The following is a 16,580-nucleotide window of genomic DNA, read 5'->3' as shown; positions in this document are numbered from 1 at the left end:
AGAAGTTAATACCCGAAGTTTGGAGTTGTCTATCCGCTGTTTGCTATCACAGGTTATATCTTTTATACTAAGTACGTTATATATTTATGCATTGTCTTTTGATATTACCCCTTATTTGTAGCTATATGTGAGATTTGACTTCTAAGACTCACATATGGTGTATATCTGGTTTTATCCTTAAAATCGGGTATTACAGAGCCATCTTGAGGGTTCATATGCATGTACATCTCATGAGCATTGATCTTCCCCAATATGGTGGTTGGTGTAGCGGTGGAAAGATCGCCTTGATGAAGCACGGTTACTATGTGCCCATATTTCTCAATGGGAAGCACACATAGTATCTTCCTTGCTACATCCGCCGTACTCATTTGTGTAAGCCCAAGTCCATTTAGCTCCTCTACAATGACATTCAAGCGAGAATACATTTCATTAGCATTTTCTTTAGGAAGCATTTCAAAAGTATTAAGCTTGTTCATCACTAGGTGATAGCGTTCCTCGCGTTCACTCTTAGTTCCCTCATGGAGCACACAAAGTTCCTTCCAAAGTTCATTGGCGGTTTTGTGACTCCGAACACGGTTGAACACCTCTTTGCAAAGACCTCTAAAGATGTGGTTTTTGGCCTTTGCATTCCACTTCTCGTTTTCTTGCTCTTGTGGAGTAAGAGCGGTGGCTCTTTCCGGAGGGGCAAACCCTTCGGTCGCGGCTTTTAGGCACTTTACATTGCATGCCTCAAGGTATGACTCCATCCGTATTTTCCAATACGGGAAGTCATCCCCATCGAACATGGGTGGCGGTCCATCCCCGTTAGACATCTTTCTCTAGGCGGTGAAGCCTAAATAATGAGCACTAGGCTCTGATACCAATTGAAAGGATCAAGATGCCCAAGAGGGGGGGGATGAATTGGGCTTCTCTAAAAATTTAAGCAACCTATAAGCTCCAATTCAACCCCTTGTGCCTAGTGTGACTTGGAGAGCTACCGGATAAAAGTTTTGCAACCTAGTTCCAATCCTATTCTAGCATGGCAATTCTAAGAATGTAAAAGCACAAAGTAAATGCTAGAAAGTAAAGGAGTAGTGGAAGAAAATGTTCGGCGATGTTTTGCCGAGGTATCGGAGAGTCGCCACTCTCCACTAGTCCTCGTTGGAGCACCCGCGCAAGGGTCTTGCTCCCCCTTGGTCCGCGCAAGGACCAAGTGCTCTCTACGGGCTGATTCTTCGACACTCCGTCGCGGTGAATCGCCCAAAACCGCTCACAAGCTTGACACGAACCACCCACAAGAACTCCGGGTGATCTTCGTGCCTCCAATCACCACCGAACCGTCTAGGTGATGGCGATCACCAAGAGTAACAAGCAACGAACTCTCACTTGACCCAAACAAGGCACTAGAGAGTGGTGGATGCACACTTGACTCTTGGAACTCACTAGAGGAGGATTCTCTCAAGAAATCACTCAAAACTCAATCCTCTCTAGGCTCTTGCAACTCTCTTACTCCACAAACAAGTTTCTCTGATGTTCAAATGGGCAAGAGAGCTCTCATGGACGAGGTGGAGAAGTATAAATACTATCCACAAAGTCCAAAGGTCGGCCAACCGTTTTCCTCTGAAAACGGGGTCACCGGACGCACATTATGTTGCACCAGACGCACTGCACTGAGCGTCCGGTGTGACATAATGGCTACCTGCAGAGGTCTCTGACAGGTCACCGGACGATAACTCTCGGCGTCCGGTGCACCGTCCGGTGCTCGCGGAAACTTTACATGCTCCCTGCGCATGGGACCGGACGCTACCCGGTGCGTCCGGTGCTAGCGTCCGGTGCTCAGGGGAACGTTGCAAGCTCCCTGGGTAAGGGACCGGACGCTACCCGGTGCGTCCGGTGCTAGCGTCCGGTGCCTAACCCTAAGCACGACACTGTTCTGACGGCTAAGGACCTCACCGGACGCACTCACAGAGCGTCCGGTGCAGCGTCCGGTGCCCCTTTGGGCACCCAAACTTCGTCGAAACGCGATCGCTCCAAAACAAAGTTTGTTCCTCTCGATCTAAGGACTATCTCTGAGCTGCCTAGTGCTAGGTTTACCAAGTGTGCACCACACCTAAACCTAAAGCCTTGCCTAAGTCAAGCTACTAGATCAAAGCCCCTCTTAATAGTACGGTCAAAGGAAAACAAAGTCCTAAACTACTCTAAGTGCCCTTCTTCACCATATGGCACTTAGACCTAGTCTAGTCTTGACAATGTCCATCCATCCTTTGAAAACCGAAACGATTTCCACTATTAAGTAGGCATGTACGTCCCTGTTCATCGAGTACCTATATACCATGACTTTACCTATGACTTTGCCTCTGCAAAACACACGTTAGTCATAGTAAACAACACTGTCATTAATCACCGAAATCACTTAGGGGCCTAGATGCTCTTTCACATACATACTTGACTTTTTAAACTATGCCTTTACCAGAAATTTATGCAAGTTAACCAAAATAATGAATTAGTGAGGGACAAGTTAGTCTTTTATGGGACTTCCAATCTGTTCGTTTGAGTTTATCAGCCGAATTTGTCAACCATTCAGCAATATTTTTCTCTCATAATAAATCAGTCAACAATACTTTCTTCCATTCAACAATACTTTCTTTGGTTCTAGATTTGTTTGGACACTTTGTATTTCAAGATGGAGGCAGTAGAACATTCAACTTTTAATCCACAACTTGTTGGGTTTCCATATATACTTCTTGGTGATGTCTCTATAAATTGTATGGCAGGTCTTAGGGAGACGTTTGCCTCTAAAAGTGGAGGTAGGCATTCTAACGATCTATCTCTAGAAATCGATTTAGAGATGTGACACGAGGTCCGTCTCTAGAAATTATTGCATAAAAATAATTCATAACATTTCCACTTGAATTTGGTTGATGATGAACTCTATAAAAAAATTGTAGATCTCAGTGAGATCTACAACTTTGTATGGTTGATATGTTTTTATTTGAAACTATTTAAAGTCCAAAATTTGTTTTAAGTTCTTAGATTTTAAAATTTAAAATTTTAAAACCTATAATTTTCAAAAAATCTTGGATGATGACATGTTTGTCCCAAAGTTATAGTTGCCAGCACAATCTACAACTTTTTAGTTGACAAGTTTTTTTTATTTGAGTTGTTTAGTCCCAAATATAAGCTTCAAGTTCTTATATTTTGAAATTCAAAATTTATAATTCCCAAACGACCTTAAAAGTTCGCATGGTTAATACCATATTTGCAGTGGTCGACCCGATCTACAAGTTTACAATTCATAAATTTTTTATTTGAAGTTGTTTAGAGTCTCAAATATTTGTTTTAAGTTCTCATATGTTAAGATTCAATTTTTTAAAACAATTTTTGATAGAGACACGTCCTGTACCAAAATTGTTCTTGATAAGATTTAAACCTTTAAATTTGTTTACTTGAGATTATTTAGTGGCCAGAATATTCAATACAATTAATAAATATTACAAACTAATGATTAAAAAAGATCCATATACAAATGAATGTAGGATAGCGTAGTGTAGTGGTAGAGACAATGTGAGCTGAAGGTAATCGTCCACACTAAGAAAACACTTAATTTTTTTGGTTTTTTAAATGCCATTAACAAAGAAAATCAAAAGGCCCACTCATCAAGCGTAGCAGTGAAAGTCTCTTGGAAGGAAAGTCCGGCACGTGGCAAAAGGAAATGGTCATACCTAACGAACACAAATAAAGTCATCAAATGTCGTCGGAACCAAAGACAATCCCTATCACAAGTGTGTGCCGACCTTGGATTTAAATCGAAAAAGAGCTTTAGTTTCTCGGTTTGGTAGTTCCTTCCACCGTCCAAGTTGGCATGCATGCATGTCGAAATGCAACGAAAACACGTCAGACTGACTCGGGAGCTCAACAAATAAAGCGCTTTTTTTCCTCGCAGAAGAAAGCGCTTTAGTTTAATTTCACCACAAGGCACAAGCGATGAATCATCAAACGAAACGTACATGCATGTTGTGATGCAAGCGAGAGTAGCTAGCTAGGAAAACGATCGCAGAACATCATGAACTTTAGACTGCAGGAAGAGGCGCCACTGTTACGGATTCAACCATGCGAAAAGCAGTAAAGCTAGCTGCCTAAGAGGCACTAGCTTAGAGTCTAGATGCATGGTGCCAGTATATATATCGTCACGAGACACGTCAAATGATATATGGCTCGTCCTGTATGTGCATTTATTTCTACTTTGCATGCATACTTGCCACTAGTTCATTTCGCACGTTTGGACCTTGTTTAGTTCTATTTTTTTTTTTTTGAAAATGAGTGCTATAGCACTTTCGTTTGTACGTGACAAATATTGTCTAATCATAGACGACTAACTAGACTCAAAAGATTCGTCTCGTAAATTACAGATAAACTGTGTAATTAGTTTTTCTTTTCGTCTATTTAATTTTTCATGCATGTGTCTAAAAATTCAATGTGACAGAGAATTTTGAAAATTTTTGTATTTTGGTGAGGAACTTAACAAGGCCTTGATCGGTTTCCAGCGACAGTTCGTATGTTACTCCATTTATTTCTACTTGCATGCATGCTGAGTACACAAGACGATCAAGCGCGCGCACGAACAAAGATGGACAACGTAGGAGACCACCAGCACGTTCAATTTCTGGGGCGGGCGCTGCTGCCTGTCGCTTTGCACCGGCGGGATCGGCGGCCGATCGAAGTGCCAACCACCGTGGTCGTTAGCTTGGCCAACGTCACTCCTCGCTCGCATTGCATTGCATCTGATCGATCTCGTGTACTCTCGCTGGATGGAGGCTGCTGCACTGCAGCTGGTCGTCGTCCTGCAGTGGTGCGCTCGCTGCTGGGTGTGGTTGCTGTGGTGCTTTGTGCTTTCCGCCTGGACGCTGCACTATCATCCTGTGGGTGATGATGTGTCGCACGGACGGTAGTATATGTGTCACTGTCGTTTTTCGCAGCCACCGGCCGAAGAAGCCAATCATTGGCCGTGGCGTGTCAGCGACTCATGGATCCATCCTCTCGCCCCGCGGCCCCGGCGACTGACGGCCGCCGTCCAGGCACAGTCCGGAAAGGGAAAGGGTCCGACCAGCAGTGACCAGAGCTGTTGCTGCAGGCGTAGAGTGCAAAACCATGGCAGGAGCTAACTATATCTAGCTTGTTTATTTAAGTTTATCAGCCGAATTTAACACATTGCAATAAATCAGCGAACAATATTTTCTATGATAATTTATCAATCAAACAAACAAGGCGACACACCGCAGCACCAAGGTGGCAAAGGCCAAACCTTTTTGTCCGTTCACGACTTGCGTATGTTTCCAACATGAGTAGGGTATAACACAGGAGTCCAAAGTCCCCGCCCCAACCCCGCTCGCCATTAGGTGATGCATTGTGTAGTGGGGTTCAGTAAGGTGATTGAATTTTTTAGATAGAGAAAAGGCAAATGTGTTTATTTGCTAATCAGTTATCTAGTGTCACTAGATAAGATCTAACTTGAAGGTGTATTTAGATCAAGTGAAGCCGTTGGAACTCTCTAGTGTGGGAGTTCTGGTGCTCAGCAGAGCGTGTCGATAGGTGTGTTCCAACGCAGCCAGGCTACAACAACTAGTTTCTTGAGTGAGTGTATAAATAGAGGGAGCGGTCAGGCTTGGCACACCTCTTGAGACCCCCCCGGTGCATGTTGATATGAGAACACATTAGAGCTCAAGAAACACCTCCAGTCATGTATGCTTAATTGATATCACATTTGTGATAAGTGATCTATAGTGCATTTACTTAACAGAGATAACATCTAGTGGCACTAGTGATCATTTGGTAATCATGTGAGTTTGTTACTTCCGAAGGCTGCCACCTCCTAATGGCTTTGTTAGCTGTTCATTGAAGCATCATAAGGGGAGATTGTGCGATTGCTCCTAAAGAGGGAGCTCTTGTGTGCTCATCCCTGTTGGAGGAAGGCAAAGAGCAACTCTAGTTGATTGGAGGCTTAGAGAGTGCAATGTTGATTGACCGGCTCAAGAGGCTAGTGGTCATGTTGGAGCCTATCTTGGTAAACTAGTGGAGGAGAAGCAATCCTTTGACTCATCTCAATGGAGATTTAGGTGGTTGGCTAGTCAGACAAATCTATCTCTCACTTGGTTTGACTTTGCCTCAAGTGTAACACTAGCTCTTTACTTGTATGTCTTCTTCCAATGTGGTTGCACTTGTACTAGTGTAGCTTATTATCTACATATTAGCCGGGAGCACACACATTTACTTATGTTTTAAACCTTCTATTTAAATTCCTTTTTTGCAATGGCTTAGAACCCATATTAATGGAATTTACGAGGACAATCTCCTGGATGTCGTCAGGGATCTCTGCATATTTATCCTCGACAAAATTAGCTGTACCTAGGGATGGATTTTAGGGATGACTTAGGCCTTGTTTAGATGCACCCAAAATTTCAAAAGTTTACAAGATTTCCTATCACTTCAAATCTTTGGACGTATGCATGGAGCATTAATTAAATATAGATAAAAAATAACTAATTGCACAGTTTACTTGTAAATCACGAAATGAATCTTTTGAGCCTAGTCAGTCTATAATTAGAAAATATTTATCAAATACAAATGAAAATGCTATAGTGTCAAACTTCAAAAAAAATTACATCTAAACAAGGCCTTACCTGCTGTCGATTTCTAGACACATGGACAAAGGTGGTCCTTATAGTTATTTCTAGAAATCGATTAACCACCTCTAAAAATCATTTCCCTAGTAGCGTCCGAGCTCTTGAAAAACTTTCTAAACTGTATATATCGGAGATTGAAAATACTCTCAAAATTATTATACCAATTATATTACAGGTCATTATAATTTTATAAAATATAATATGCTAGTTGACGGTTTAGAGAAAAGCACATGGGGGAGTCATTCCCACTAGTTGAATACTTTTGTCTTTTGCACTGTCTTTTCTATCCTCGTCGAGTAAACTTCTGACTGCTTAGTAGTTCCTAACACACGCAAGCATGATTGGGCAGCTAAACTCAAGTACTCAACCATCCTCACAAAAAGAAAACCAAGTGAATTTTGAACATAATATTTCGGCCGGTCCATTCTTCACCAGTCACAACCTATTTCTATCAGCCTTTCGTTTTCCTTAAACCGTGAATTCGTCCATATCCAGAGTAGTAGTAGTCAGGCTGGTAACCCATTCTTCGGTAGCTTCGCGGAAACTAGTCTCGCCGTACTACGTATGTGTGCCTGCCTGACACCTTGCATGGCCGACGCGTGGCTCGGTAGCAGGTCAGCAGGCACGACACTGTCACTGTGATCCAGTCCAGTACTCCAACGCCAATTCTGCAGAGAAAAGAAAACGTTAACGCGGTCACGAGTCATCCAAGAATTCGGCTCCGGTGGTTGGTCACTGTCCTCAAATACTGCAGGTACAGGGGCTCATCTCCTGCGAGTGCAAGTCAAGTGATTTACAGAATTTTTTAATGCTGCTAGGGATTTTCGTAAAGGTTTCCCTATCTTGCAACATTTATGTGTTTATTATATTTTGAGTGAGGACTTTTGTTAAAACTAGTATAGCAACGGTTCGTTAGCTGGCTGAAAGGAATATGCTTCTTTGCAAAAAAAAGGGAGAGGATTTTACCAGGGACTTTGCCTTTTAATTTTATTTTGGCTCAAAGTCTGAATGTTTTTTTTTTGCTGGCTCAAAATGAAGCTATAATTCATTCCAGCCACATTAAGATGTTTGCTGAATCGATAATAACGATATAAGTTAAAGTGATGGCCAGGATTTAGCATAAATCATTTTGATTAAAATTAACAAATTGAGAGAGCCAATGGAAGTACTTGCACGTTTCTCCTGAATTATACAACCAGACCTTGCGGTCCATGAGCGTGGCATCATAGTATAAATTTATTTTTTATATCCCTCGTCAGAGGGAGCACGCATCGATATCCCGCGCACTGCGAAATGTAAGCAGGCGCGGTCAACTGATCCAGACATTTCTCATAAAAACTAGTGCCGCCGCCGTTTACAATGGAAGTAGTCTTGATAGAAAGGAAAAAACATCTGAAGACCGAAATCTGAAGCCTTTTCCACATAAGCTAGCTTAGGGTCTTGTTTAGATCAAAAAACTTTTTGGATTTTGACACTATAGCACTTTCGTTTTTATTTGACAAACATTATCTAATTATAGAGCAACTAGACTTAAAAGATTCGTCTCGTGATTTACAAGTAAACTGTGCAATTAGTTATATTTTTTATCTATATTTAATGTTTCATGCATGTACCATAAGATTCGATGTGATGAAGAATCTTGTAAAATTTTGGGTTTTTGGATGTATCTAAACAAGGCCTAGCTTGTCCAATAATGTCCATCAGCGCAAAACCTTAGTATATATATGTAGTACTGATTTGCTCAGCAAGAATACGCCAGTTTATTAGTTCCAATCATCCTAGCTAGGTATTTACATGCGCAGCTTACCTGGAGCCGTACAGAGATGATAAACTGTGTGAGATAGCCGTGGATATTCTTGAATTCCAATATATATGCTCCCGTTACTACGGCTAGCCGTCCCTGTTCGTTTTGCTAACATTTAGCTTATACTGATGTTGATGATAAAATCTTATGCTAAAAAAATACTATTTCTTATTTTGTAAACTTATCCAGTCAGATATATCAGCATGCAAACATCTGATATAAAACATACGACTGGATAAAACTTACAAAAAATAAGAAACAATGTTTTCATATCATAATATTTTAGCATCAGCCAAATTTTAGCGGGCAACAACTTCGTTAAAAAGAAAAGGAAACACTTGACGCTTCATTACCAGTTACTAGTAAAAAAAAAGAAAAAGAAAAAAAAAGGTTTCATTATTACCAGTTCAACACTGACACCTGGAATCTCCGGTCCACTTCTTGGCGGGAGCAGGAGTAGAGGACCAAGCAAACCCGCACCTTCCTTCACAGTGCACAAGTACTCTAGGCAAGTAGCAGCAGATGCAGATATATATCTCTGCGCAACAAACACCTGTTGGATCGGATCGCGCGAGGCGAGAGGATAAGCGAGAACACAAAAGATCTTTGTCTTATTTATTTATTTACCGTCCCAGTTGACCGCCCACCACCACTCCGGCCGACACATCAACCACGACTGTGAACGAATCCGCCATGGCCATTTTTGCCGCGACGGCACCATGCTCGGCCGCACTCTGCTTAAAAAAACGAGCTCGGAGCTGTCATGTCCTAACTCCTGATGCCACCGAGCGAATGAACCCTACGCACACACCACCACGAAGCTAGAGACAATCGAGACAGAGGGAGAAAGAATTCTTTTCTTTTTATTTAATTTACCACACAAATGCACGCGCACAATTGGAACAAGTAAGCCGCTGGTGACCAGGAAAGCAATTCCAGGGAGGGAGAGAGGGGAGAATTAAGAAAAACAAGGCAGGAGACGCCAGAAATGAGACGACGAGCACTCGATTCTTTCCTCACTAGAAAAAGTGGAAGCCAAACAAAGAAAGCTGCCGAGAGAGAGAGGGAGAGGGTAGACTAGCATTAGTTTATAGTGGCAATAATTGTTTGGCAGGCATTGGGAATCCCGGCGCCAGTGTTTTCCATCCCCCAGCGCTGAATTCCAAGAGATCTCATCTGCCTGCCTGCCTGCCTCTCGTCTCGTCTCGTCCTCCTCGGGCCGTCACGGCGGCGGCTGCGGCTCTCACTGCTCGTTTGGTGCTGTGCTGGGTGGTGGTGTGCGGTGCGGCGGCAAGTTGTGGAACTGGCCTTTGCCCCGTCCGGTCAGGCCCCCTTCCTTTTTTGAGCGCATATAAGCGAGCGGCGTCTCGCCTTTGGGGTCGGCGGGGCCGCCGCTTTTTGGTTGCGCTCTCCCCCTCCTCTCCCCTCCCCTCCCTACCCTCTCTGCCTTTCCATTGGAGCGCACAAAGCCGACGGCACCACCATTTAAAGAAGGCCAAGCGAGCACACGGCGGAGGAGAAGAGAAGAGACCACCACCTCACACTCCATTCACACCAGGATCGATCGATCAACAATCGCGCCGCGCGTTATACCCGCTTCACGCTTGTTGCGTCGTCGTCGTCTGCTGCTGCTGCGCTGCGGCTCCGGCGCAGGTGCGTTTCTTGATTTACTATTGGAATTCGGTAGCGCGATCGGGAAAAGATCCTGATTTGGCCGGCGGGCGTCCGGGTTGTGCTCGTGCGCTAGTGTTTTCGTTCTTCGTTCGGTTGCGCGACCTAGCGTGGAAACAAGGGGAGCTTGGCGGTCGCTCGGGCCGGCGTGGAATTCGATGTGGAAAGCGAGCTCCTCTAGGACGATAGTGCCCTGCGCCGCGCCTGGGGGCCGCTGTCTTTCGTGCAATCATCGTTGCTTGATTTGGTTTCTTCCTTTTCGTTCAAGTCTTTCCGTGCTGCTTTCTCTAGTGGAGTATACGGGCAGTTCGGGTGGTTCCAGCTTGAGGTTTCCACCGTGCTGGAGGGTTTGGGCGTTTGGCAGGCTTCTCTGCCTTCTTTGAGGTTCTTCTGCTAATCGCTTCTTTGATTTGTCCGACTGAAGGCATGATTGAAACCTTGTGTCCTTAACTTTTAATAGTTCGTTTCAGTTTTGGTTCTTTCTTGCGGTGAAAATCTCGTGTGCAATTCCTCTTACAAGTCCCACAACCTGTTCCTACCATTATGTTTGTCCTACACAACCTGTTCCTATACCATTATGTTTGTCCTGTCTTTACAAAGAGAAACATGCACATGTATTTGTCAATTCATCTATGATGTGGTTTTGGTATAGTTAACTTGTACCGAGTGTAAAGACTCTTGCTCTTGTGTACTATAGTGTTCTACTGCTGATATGGCTGAATTATTTCCACATGGTGCAATCATGCTTTTTCGTATGTAAGTGCTAATGATAGTCCATCTAGTTGTGCCAGCTTTGGTTGATGGTTGGCCACTTCTTGTAAGACCCATGTGAGTAACTAGTTATTCAGGACATTTGACTAAAATAAAAAACAAACTGACTGAGCATTTGATCGTATCTCTTCAGACTCTTTTCTTCTTTTTGTGATGTGATCACTGGTTCTTCTCTTTGAAAAGTTGGTTCTCGCTCACCAGCTGAAAGTTTAGTTTGAATTGGATTAGATTAAGTGATTATTGTGCTACTTTGTGAGCTGTTGAATCTCTTGTTCTTCTTAATATAATGATATGTAGCTCTCCTGGGTGTTCGATAAAGAAAGATCCTTCAGTTTTTATTATTGTTCCCAAGGACCAGATTCACCAATGTTCCTTCTCATGTCTTGTGTAGGAAGTCTAACGTGGAAGTCTCTAAGAACTGAGTACTTTTGCTAGAAGAAATATTTGTTCAGTCAAGCTTTGCAAATTATCATCATAGTTTGGATGACATACATGGTTACTTTGACGAGTTTATGGAGCCCTGGTTGCCGGGCTCATCTGGGTTCTCTGACAATGGAACTGTAATATTTGCAGCAAAACTTTATTTCCTCATCTTGGAAGAAAGTTTCAAGAGGGGCTGACAACTTGTAAGTGTTCCTGTGAAGCTTGATGTGAGGGCGAAGTGGGGAGAAAAACTTCTTCTCGCATGCAGATGTCAACAGATCCTAACAACTATGGGGTATTTCCACATTCATTCTGCAACCAACATGTGGTTTCATTTCAGACGAGTTCAATTACCAGTGGATCAGGAGTCATGCCAGTTTGTCTAGACACTTCCAGCAGTGGAATGAATGGCAATATGGCGATGTTGAACACTACATCTTCAACAATTGTATCCACTGGTTCACCAAACATGATTGCTGATTCTTCTTGTCAGAACCTCAAGTATAGTGCACCGTTGGCTGTGGAGTGGTCCTATCCAGAGCTGCAATTGTTGAGCGATGGCCTCAACATGTAAGATATACCACCATATATTCTGAACTAAGTATATGTTCAAAAAAAAAAATCTGAATCAAGTAGCTATTTCCATCTCACCTTATAATGAAACCTTTTATCCTATGTCTACTACTCAATTCTTTTACAATTTGATCATGATCATGCCTCAAAATTTAGGCCAAACTACCAAGGTTTTGTGCTGCCTAAATACCTACTCCCTCGGTCCTAGAATATAATGGATATTCAGTTGTCCTAAGTCAAACACTCCTAAGTTTGACCAAGTTTGTAGAGCTGAGCAATAATATCTAGCGCATCAATGAAGCAAAATTATGAAAATATATTTCATAATTTATCTAATAAATTTCATTTGATATTGTAAATATTATTGTTTTTCTACAAATTTGGTCAAACTTAGCATGGTTTGTCTTAAGACAACTGAAAATCCATTATATTCCAGGATGGAGGGAGTCTATGGTTTCATAATAGTGAGTTTTGTGATGTTTGCGGTTGATTCTAGTCAGAAATACACCTCTGTTGTCTGTTCTGATGAAAGGAGCACTCTTTATTTCTATAAGGAATTGTTACATGAGCAATTTGTTGGAAATTTTTAGATCCCTGTTCTCTTACTACAGATGTTATTTCACATTCGTGCCTTTTACTTAGTCCAATAAAAAGAGATATGATGTTTTTGTTTATCTTATATTTGAAGCTTTTACCTATCAGTTCGTTCCTAATAGTTTATCCTTTTGGTTCACTGACTAATGAAATTTTCAGGTATGCAAATGAACCAGGAATCATGAAGTACATAAAGATAGCAGCCATGTTACCAGACAAGACAGTAAGAGATGTTGCCATGAGATGCCAGTGGATGGCAGCGGTTAGTCCCTGATTTCTCTGATTTATTACGCAGCTTCTGAATGCCATTTCCTCATCTGTTATATTCAATCTACATTTCAACCCAAAGCTTCAGAGGTGGCTAACATTTCATAAACTACTTTCAAGCTAACATTTCATAAACCTGAACTCTGATAGATACTAAAGCCATGCAATATGTTTATCCAGTCTAGATTATTCATTTGAAAGGAATATGTGGACCCACATCAGCTTATGGATGGAGACTAACAGTAGTTTATACTTGTGTGACTTGTCAAGATGATGTCACCATAATTCCACTAAACCAGTGCCGCGTATGTGAAAGTAGATCATGCTGAAGATACACTTATTTGTCCACATCTATAAAAATACTATATTGGTCTATTATGAACATTAAAGTTAGTGTGATCTGAGCTGGTCCTCCTAAGTATCCTTTTGAGCTGTTGCCCCCATAGAATTACCTTTGTATTGTCTAGTGTGTACTAGAATAATATAAGAAAGGCTGAGAAGTCTCTGCTTTTCTCCTGTGTGTTCGAGAAAAAAGTCTCTGCTTTTCACATTACTAATAATAAGGTTTGCATTGTATAAAAAAAAGGTTTGCAGACTAAAGTTGGCTTGCTCCTGTTTCATGTCGAGAGTTCATAGCATGTATATCGCTTGGGAAGGTTACAATTATTTTATTTACATTTTTCAGTTAGTACAACAGAGATGGCATATTTGATTCAATTTATCAGTGAACAGCATTCAACTATAGAAAGCTGACACTATCAATGCAACAAACAAGAATAATTCCACGTCTCCCTTTTTTAGTGTCAAGAAAGTAGGAAATATTTTTAGTTTGTTGTAGATGGCAAGCGAAATGTTGGCCTGTTGATCCACCATTTTACCTTGAGTAATAATTAGTTGTATCCTACTTGATGCTTTCCACTGGAATGCGTAATAACCATGTAGTGTTTTATTTTCCATTCTTGTTGTTAATGATGATTAGTTATATTTTCTGAGGGAGTTTGTTCATCATATGTTGCTTTCATTGGTAATGATAATTAGATTTGCTTATATAGAGAAAAGAAGCTACAAGACGACGGAAACCTGAAGAACACTATCCTGGGAAAAAGATAAAAGATAGAAAGGTACTCATCATTTCATTTTTTTTATAACATTGTTGTCTCTTGTTAGCACTAGCATACTCTACTTGAAGAAATTACTGTTCTGACTACCGATAAACATTAAATTTGGACTTCTTTGTTATAACAGATATATCTTGAAACACACCAGTCCATGGCTCCATGCGTCTGCACATGTTTTGGTTTTGTGGAAATGATGAAATGAACTTAACATTTAACACTCCAGTGGCATCTGCTCTATGTGATTTTTTTTCTTCATAAAACCCCAAACAGGAAGATGCATTATAATGTGATACTGTTAAAATGTAGTTGGGATGGGAAATGTACATGATGCAACCTTATAAAAGTAGTATCTATGAGTTCATTTTTAAATGGATCTGATTATGGTTGCTTTTCAGGATAAAATGGCTGAGCCGTCATCATGGGGTCCCAATGCTCCTGTTCAGACTGAGATGAGATCTTCCTCTTCTATTCCTCAGAACGCCAAACACAATGGATTTATCTCTGGAGGTTGGTAGGTCACTTAAAGAGTGATTGACTGTGTTTAACGTACCGTTCACCATTGCTTTTGGCAACAATGAAATATTCCAGCCAATTTTATGTTCCAAGGAATGCTCAAATGCTACTCCATAAAGTCAAAACCGTATTAATGCATTTAAACATATAGCATTATTGATATTTGATGGTGATTCTGCTCTGAAGTTATCCTTGGGCCACTTAATTCCATAAAACATCACCTTTTCAGCATATTTGAGGATCTTTATGTTGTAGATGTTCCGGAGTCCTCTTAGTTCCCACTATAAGCATATGAAGTTTCCTTAGCTGCCATGTTGAAACAAACATTGCCCTGATTACTTCAGATCATTCAGTTCTTTACAAGGTTTGACATGTTTCTGTTCCTTTTGTGCAGACTCTCAAATTGACCATGAAATGCTAAATATACTGGAAGAAAATGCTCGACTACTCAATCAAATAGAAGTAAATATTTTAACATCACAGGTTGGTCTTTTGTTTCTTCTTTTCTCGAACCTTTTGTTTCTTTCTTGTATGATGCATCTTATAATTTAGCCGATTCAGTTTAAGGCATTGTGTCTTCGTTCAGATCAACTCTTCATTTAGTAAGCAACAAAACTATAGAAATACAATAAAGGTTAATAGTTGATGCCATCCAGACCCATTTCTCATAACAAATTCTCGTTGGAGAGGAAAAAAAACATTCCAGCATCTGTTTGGAGCATATTTTGTGATAAATTTTCATGAGCAGCAGGAAGATTTAGCTGTGCAGGAGTAATTTTCAATTCCTCTGATAATACTTTTCAGGCTTATAACAACAATGATCTTTTCCATCACGCAAGAAGGAACATCAATGGTCTTCTACAAAGGTAGAGTTTAGCACATTTTATACACAAAAAATTGGCTCAAAATGGTGAAGTGTCTGAAACACGTGTTTGTATGGATGCTTTCTCATGTGGTGCTCTCCTTAATGAACAGCATGAGCCAAATTCCTGGAATAATGAGCAAGATGCCCCCATTGCCTGTTTCGGTGGATGAAAGGCTAGCTAGCTACGTACTCCCTCGTGCTCCTATGGTAAATTTCTTCTGCTTTGCCTATGATCTGCAATCTGGTACCTTGTTGGTTGTTGATCAGTATCTTAGCTACTGAAATGAAGATACAGAATAAAAAATGCAGTCTGGCCAATATTCGGCTGCATATAATGTCACCACTAAACAGTTACTCCAAAATCACTTTTATCATTGGCTTGATATTCTGTTTCGTCCTGCCATTACTAAATATAAACTGAATAGTTGGTGATACTTAAATTGCTTATTTGTTAGCAAAATACTCAAGGAGTATATAAAACGTACATTCATTAGTATTTTCTGTAATAGCATAATCAATGTCATCAGTTTCAGTTAGCAATATGCATTTTATTTTGACAAATACATTGCTGTTCTCTTATCATCGGGTTCTACTGAAATGCTCACTCTTGATATGTCACTGCTTTCATTTGAAGGCACAAGTTCTTGGCAGCAGTCATTTGAAAGAAGAACCAAGAGTATGGTAGGCCACTGCTAGACAGGGAAGCAGCTCAATTTTCAGCAATAGTTTGATCAAAAATATCTCAAGAGCATGTGCTTGGGAATCTGCATGGAGAAGCATAGGTGAAAGAACAATCTGGCTTTTCTGATGTCTGAAAGCTATAGAAGCAACATGATCCACTTCAGCACATGGCCTTAAAAGAACGCTGTCCAGCTTGCCTTCTCAGGATGCTCTGTATTAGTGATTATGAATTTGAGATAGGTAGAGTTTTCCGTAATCTGCAGTTTTCCTCACCTTGGTTGCACATATCGATTCTTTTTCGGGTTTTGTCCTGGTGATCGATGTTAACAGAAGTGTAGCGTAGAAACTAAACTTGATATGAATAATTAGCGGGAAAAGCTTAGCCTTTTTGTCAGTCACTACAAAGGTAACCAACCTTCTGTGTGTATCTAGTATTCTAGTTCTGGTATAATGCATGTGCAAGCCTTGGTTCTCTAAATTGCAATCTCTCTCCTGTATGTGTTGCGTCTCTTTAAAACTGCAAGAATCAGCAGAATTCCAATCAAAGTGTTGCAAGTGTAAACACATGCTACACAACAGGGCACCAATATGGGGATCGAGGGAGAGTAGCAGTAGCAAGAAGTAGCAGTACGTTTTCTTTT

General features: G+C 41.1%; 1 protein-coding gene and 1 long non-coding RNA gene across 4 annotated transcripts; one reads left to right on the top strand and one right to left on the bottom strand.

The window, feature by feature from the left end:
* On the bottom strand, positions 6,944 to 9,338 carry LOC110434663. Its single transcript, XR_002452283.1, has 3 exons — positions 9,091 to 9,338; positions 8,867 to 9,001; positions 6,944 to 7,327 (listed from the first exon to the last, which is right to left on the bottom strand). It is a non-coding gene; the product is annotated as an uncharacterized LOC110434663 (long non-coding RNA).
* On the top strand, positions 9,488 to 16,417 carry LOC110434662. Of its 3 annotated transcripts, XM_021459237.1 has the most exons (10): positions 9,488 to 10,116; positions 11,297 to 11,623; positions 11,822 to 11,898; positions 12,655 to 12,757; positions 13,815 to 13,883; positions 14,276 to 14,387; positions 14,788 to 14,876; positions 15,198 to 15,259; positions 15,369 to 15,465; positions 15,893 to 16,337. In XM_021459237.1, exons 2-10 carry the CDS (start codon positions 11,591 to 11,593, stop codon positions 15,941 to 15,943), a joined length of 693 nt encoding a protein of 230 aa, XP_021314912.1. In that variant the 5' UTR covers positions 9,488 to 10,116; positions 11,297 to 11,590; the 3' UTR covers positions 15,944 to 16,337. The 3 variants fall into 3 exon arrangements, with proteins under 3 accessions (XP_021314912.1, XP_021314910.1, XP_021314911.1); XM_021459235.1 differs by having other exon boundaries at positions 11,297 to 11,898; positions 15,893 to 16,417; XM_021459236.1 differs by having other exon boundaries at positions 9,572 to 10,116; positions 11,479 to 11,898.

This window comes from Sorghum bicolor, chromosome 4 (genome assembly GCF_000003195.3).
Source record: "Sorghum bicolor cultivar BTx623 chromosome 4, Sorghum_bicolor_NCBIv3, whole genome shotgun sequence".
NCBI lineage: Eukaryota > Viridiplantae > Streptophyta > Magnoliopsida > Poales > Poaceae > Sorghum > Sorghum bicolor.
Note: the sequence above shows the minus strand (reverse complement) of the source record. Positions and strands in the feature narration are given on the sequence as shown.

Bases quoted from the DNA above. Each gene is read 5' to 3' on its own strand.
- LOC110434662 (XM_021459235.1), top strand. From the start codon at position 11,591: ATGCAGATGTCAACAGATCCTAACAACTATGGGGTATTTCCACATTCA. The intron at 13,884-14,275 runs GTACTCATCATT...GTTGCTTTTCAG, and splicing joins AAAAGATAAAAGATAGAAAG to GATAAAATGGCTGAGCCGTC. The intron at 14,388-14,787 runs GTTGGTAGGTCA...CCTTTTGTGCAG, and splicing joins CAATGGATTTATCTCTGGAG to ACTCTCAAATTGACCATGAA.